At 34.7% G+C, this 6,000-nt stretch overlaps 1 protein-coding gene across 6 annotated transcripts in view; it reads right to left on the bottom strand.

Annotated features, from left to right (window-relative positions):
• Positions 1–6,000, bottom strand: part of VPS13A (vacuolar protein sorting 13 homolog A) — a 236,902-nt gene that overhangs the window by 87,957 nt on the left and 142,945 nt on the right. For all 6 annotated transcript variants that reach the window (XM_082694455.1, XM_082694452.1, XM_082694453.1 and 3 more), the window contains exons 36-39: positions 3,583–3,710; positions 2,827–2,996; positions 2,080–2,297; positions 961–1,193 (exon numbers count right to left, since the gene is read on the bottom strand). In XM_082694455.1, coding sequence (XP_082550581.1) covers positions 961–1,193; positions 2,080–2,297; positions 2,827–2,996; positions 3,583–3,710 — 749 coding nt within the window. The remainder of the gene's footprint in view (positions 1–960; positions 1,194–2,079; positions 2,298–2,826; positions 2,997–3,582; positions 3,711–6,000) is intronic.

The following is a 6,000-nucleotide window of genomic DNA, read 5'->3' as shown; positions in this document are numbered from 1 at the left end:
GATCATGACCTGAGCAGAAGGCAGAGGCTTAACCCACTGAGCCACCCAGGTGCCGTTATATTCCCTCCATTTCTATTTCCTTCTTTCCTAGTGGTGAGCCATCAGTCTTACAAACTAGGACAAAAAACTCTCTTGTATCCTAATATATGCATACTTACTTATAACAAAATTATAGCTTATATTTCTATGTTGATGGTATTTAAGCTTCTAGTACTCCTTGCAGAAGTCTATATACACATTTTATAAGTGTTCTATATGAGCAGTAGCAGTAGTAGGTAGCTGAAAAAGATCTCTTTGAAAAAATAAACTAATCAGTTATGAAGAGGTGCAAAACCGAGAGTAAAACAAAAATGTGATTTTTTTCAAGGCAAATGGCTGAATGTTCAAATAACTTATATGTAGAAAAGAAAAAACAGGGACAACTTGGTGGCTCAGTCACTAAATATCTGCCTTCAGCTCAGGTCATGATCCCAGGGTCCTGGGACCCAGCCCTACGTCGGGTTCCCTGCTCAGCAGGGAGCCTGATTCTCCCCTCCCGTGCTTGTGTTCCCTCTATTGCTCTCTCTCTCTCTGTCAAACGAATGAACAAAATCCTTAAAAAAGAAAAGAAGAAACATATCTGAGCCAAAATCTCCACACAGGAGAAAAATACTTAAAATAATAAAAGTGAAACAACAAAGCGAACAACTAGTAGAAAGTCTCAAAGGCCTAAGAGAATTCACCTGAAGTGGTCAGAAAGCCACAGTAAGAAAAACACATCTTAATACATACCACACTGAGGAGCACCTGGAGAAAGAGAAGAGTTTCACAGCTGGAGTAATAATCTAGACTAGGATCACGAGAAGAAAGAAAGGTATTTTACAGAGAAAGGCTGGAAAGTATGTAGGTAGTTTTCTAAAGTGGTATACACTGAATCCAAAATAGTTTACGATTAAGCAGATAATGAAAGAGTAAACTCACCGTAGTGATTTTGCCTTTTCTCTTGACTGGAAGGAATGGGCATGCTCTCACTTGAAGATCTTTAATGGCAGCAGTCATTGTATTGTTCTCAAGGTCACCTTTCCAACAAATTTCACATTGTGTTGTAAGGACTAAGGCAGGAGCATCACTTCTTGTCATATCAGCCACAAACACAATTTCGGGATTTTTAATAATAATATTAATTTCCCATTTGTCTGATTCTTGTACAGGTACTAAACAGAAACAAAAACATGTTCACATTTTAAAATATTTATAGATCTTTGTCTTACATATTATTTATGAATAATTATTTCTGAGAGAATGTTTTCTCATTCCAAGTAAAAAAATAAAAGAATCTTAGATCCCAAAGGAATCTACTGCAATTCTCTTAGTGTAAGAGTTCACGATGCTATAGTCTCCAGAACATTTAAAAATGTGGGGAGAAAAACCCTAACTAACTAACTAATCCAGTTTCCAACTCTCAACTTGATACTACTTCTGCTCTACCATAAGGAATGAAGTATGTAAAAGATAGTGGAGAGCTCTAAAGATAACAGAAATAAAAGAACAGAATAAAAGAAGTAGTTAGACTATTATCTGTAATTATGAAAAGTAATGATTGATTTGTTATTCTCCCTACTTGTTTTTGTCAAAAAAATTCTTCAAAATTGCTGCTTGTAGGGAAGTCTATTTGTTTATATATTGTTCATAATTCAGGAACCCAATATATATTTACATCCTGAAAAATATACAAACTGCACATTCTACTGGAAAGCACATTTAAGTTTTCCTTTTACCAATGAAAAATAAAATTTTTTTTTTAAAGATTTTATTTATTTATTTGACAGACAGAGATCACAAGTAGGCAGAGAGGCAGGCTGAAAGAGACAGAGGAAGAAGCAGGCAGAGAAGCCCGATGTGGGACTCGATCCCAGGACCCTGGGATCATGACCTGAGCCGAAGGCAGCGGCTTAACCCACTGAGCCACCCAGGCGCCCCGAAAAATAAAAATTTTAATTTAGTAATTCACTTAACCTCATCATCTAGAAAGGTAATCAATGGTGAGTGCTACTGTAGCACTTCAGTTACAGATATGAAATATTTTAGCTAATAACTAACCTTCTTCCTTAGCAGTCCATGTTTGAACACTGGTTTCTACAGCAGTGCCTGCGGTGTAGGCCTCAAGAAAGACATTTGCAACTGTCAGCAGAAATTCCACACTTGCACAAATATACATCTCTTGAAGGACTAAATCACTTGTCCAACCATCTCTGACTTTTCTGTACTTTACATCCATCATGTCCTTTTTGTCAAACCCAACTGTCAGTCCTATCATTCTGAAAAACACAATAACAACAATTAATCTTACAAATAACCAAACACACCAACAAAAGGCAAAAGACCTCTTAACCATTTACTAACAGCAAACCAGCATTCTGAAGTTATTTCTCCCAGGAAGGTCACAAAGTATTCCAAATAACAGACTTGGAAACTTTTGGAGCACAACTGTTTCATAAACTAGGAAGTACATCTGTAAGAAATTAGAATCTCAGCATATTTGTCTTTTTAATTTTTCACGTTTTTCCCTCAATTTTTCATGTTTTCATGTTTACAACTTGCAGTGATCAATAATAATTTAAATAGAGATTAATTTAAAAATCCAATTTAATTGCACTATTTATTTCTACTTAACCAATTCACTGACCATCCAGTAAGAATAGCACATAAGACTGAGAACCATAACTCCATTAAACTGAAGTTCTGAAGATCTTGTGTTGCACCCAGAAAACAAGCATGCAACTTCAGGAATATGTTTAATAAAATATCATCAACCATTTCTCAAGTAAAAAGTAAGAATACTATTACCTAGGAGTTGCCTTCTTGACATGAGGCCTTTTATCATCTAAAATACAGTTTTTTAATGAAAAGGAAGAAAATGTTGAGTCATCTGTATACATTTTTGCAGTGCTTATGATATTCTCCAACTTAAATTCAGCAAGTTTCAGAGAAGGATCACGAACATCTACAAAGGAAGTCTGTGGAAGAGGAAATCAATACAACTTTTACACAAAAACAAAGTCTAATTCTTCTTTTAAGATATGAACTACCACCTTCTCTATCTCTATAGGCTTGCTAATGAAAGGCCAGAAAAATTTCACTTAAAATTTTATTTTTTAGGGGCGCCTGGGTGGCTCAGTGGGTTAAAGCCTCTGCCTTCGGCTCAGGTCATGATCTCAGGGTCCTGGGATCGAGCTCTGCATCAGGCTCTCTGCTCAGCGGGGAGCTGCTTCACCCTCTCTCTCTCTGCCTGCCTCTCTGCCTACTTGTGAGCTCTGTCTGTCAAATAAATAAATAAAATCTTTAAAAAAATTTATTTTTCACATCACTGAGTTTAGGAAAGATGACTCATCTTAAAAGAGCAATGGTTGAACTTGGTATTAAAGTGAAATGATCGTGCTCGCTTCGGCAGCACATATACTAAAGTGAAATGATCAATAACATTTTTCAGAGGAAAAGAGACTCCAAAATACATACAAATTATTAACAACTGTTACTTTAATAATAAGTGTTCACTTATATAATTTTCATCAAGTGAGAAAATATTTTTTCTTCCTAACTCACCTGGTCAGGACCCGGACTGTACAGAACCATGGTGAGATAGTCAGTTCTGAAGCTCATATTCAGTGTTGTCTTAACTTGAGAGGCCTGTGAATGGATTTCTACCACAGCAGCAGTCACTACAGTTGTTCCTTGGAAAAATTCAAAGTTATTGGGTAAAAAAAATCAAGAAAGGTAAAAATCATGAAAATAGGTTTTAATGGGTTTAGCAGAATTTTCAATTAAATATGTAGAATAATGTTACTCAACAAAAGAATAAAGATTAGAAAATTCAGAAGTTGAACTCAGTAATGCCCAGCTTGGGATTCTTTCCATGATAGCTTAGGAATATTAATTAAAACTTGGTGCCTCCATTTCCATTTTTGTAAGGTGAGAATAACAGAACTAACCACTGGGTTTGTTTTGGGGATTAAGTGAAAGAGTATGTACAAAATACTTATTAGACTACCTGGTGCATAGTTTAATATTTAAATTTTACTTCAAAAAATTAAAACCAAATAAGATACCTTAGATATTTTAAACAACTGTCACACTGAAAAGAATCCAAAATTCCTTCTTTTCTGCATTCTACATTTTGAGTCAAGGCATTATATGTACACGGAATATATTAAATGAGCTTTTTATTTAAAATACAGCAATTACTAATTCTCACGGTAGCCAACTCCACAGATCAGTGCCACCACGTAACTTATTTTTAATTTAGGTAAAATTTATATCAGTAAAATAAGTTGATAGCAACTGAACAATTTAATGAGATTTTGTACATCCACACTACCAATACTCCCATTAAGATTACTAAATATTGGGGCGCCTGCGTGGCTCAGTGGGTTAAAACCTCTGCCTTCGGCTCAGGTCATGATCCCAGAGTCCTGGGACTGAGTACCACATCGGGTTCCTTTTCACCACGGATCCTGATTCTCCCTCTGCCTGCCACTCTCCTTACTTGTGTTCTCTCCCTCTCTCTGATAAATAAAATCTTTTTAAAAAAAAGTTTTGGCTTTCAAATATGTCTTTCATCCATCTCAAATTAATTTCTGTGTATGGCATTAAGGGACAAGCTTCAATATTTCCTGTTAAAAGGTTTATCCTTTCCCTATTGACTAGTCTTTGTTGTTGAAAATCAGTTGACTCTACTTGTGGGTTTTCTGGACTCTTCAGTTTTACAAATCTGTCTATGCTAACTTGTTTTAGATTTACTGCAAATTTTGAAATCAGACAGTATAAATTTTTGTCTTTCACAATTTTTTTTTTTTTTTTGCCCTTTGTTTTGGGTTTTTTCCAGCTATCTAATCAAAGGCATTTTTACTTCTTTCTACTCTGTAGACATCTTAATCCTTCTCCTGGCCTTATCACTCTGTCCATGGCTATTAGTTAACCTGGTATGATGACAATTCTGAACACTTTCTACTTATGCCCACTTTAGGGGGAAAACGTAACACTTCAGTATTAAGTATGCCTTTTAGATATTTCTAGTTTTCATCATAAATTGATTTTTGGCTGTTAAACCAACTTTTGCATTTTGAGATAATTCTCACCTGGTCAAGATGAATATCTTATATCCTTATTGCTGGATTCAGTATGTTAATATGTTATTCAGAATTTCCATGTCTGCGTTCATGAAGGATATTAGTGTGTGAAATTCTTTTTTTTTTTTAAAGACTTTTTATTTTTTTAACCACGGTAATGCTGGCTTTAGAAAATGGCCAAGGAAGTGTTCCCTCCTTTTATTTTCCAGAAGAGTTTGTGTAACACATTATTTTGAATGTCAATATTTAATAGAATTTATCATTAAAATTCAATTCCTTTAACAGATACAGGGCTACTCGGACTTATTTCTTCTTATGTCAACTTTGGCAACTTTGTGTTTTCCAGAAAATTTGTCCATTTCAAACAAGTTGTAGAATTCACTCTCACAAAATAATCTGTAATAGTCCCTTATTGTCTTGATAGCAATCTGCAATATCTATTTAATTCTGATACTGATAATTTGTTCTCTCTCTCACTCCTTTGTCCTATTAAGGATTCATAAACTTTATTCATTTTTTCCAATGAAAACAATCTCTGACTTTGCTAATTTTCTCCACTGTATGTCTACTTCTCTTCAATTGATTTCTATTCCTATCTGTAATACTGCTTCCTTTTATTTACTTTGGATTTAATTTTCTCTTTTTCTCCTACTTTCTCCAGGCAAAACCTTTAATCTTTTTAAACTCTGTTCTATCCTCATCAAATCCCTTACAGCTACAAAGTTCTTTCAGCAGTGCTTTAATTGCATTCCACAAATTTTTATTAGATTTTATGTTCATTACCTTCCAGTTTAAATAATTTTCTAATTTTGTCTTTTTTAAGATTTTATTTATTTATTTGACAGAGAGAGAGATCACAAGTTGCCAGAGAGGGAGGCAGAAAGGCAGGTGGGGA

The sequence above is a fragment of the Mustela nivalis genome (genome assembly GCF_964662115.1).
Source record: "Mustela nivalis genome assembly, chromosome: 13".
Taxonomy (NCBI): domain Eukaryota; kingdom Metazoa; phylum Chordata; class Mammalia; order Carnivora; family Mustelidae; genus Mustela; species Mustela nivalis.
Note: the sequence above shows the minus strand (reverse complement) of the source record. Positions and strands in the feature narration are given on the sequence as shown.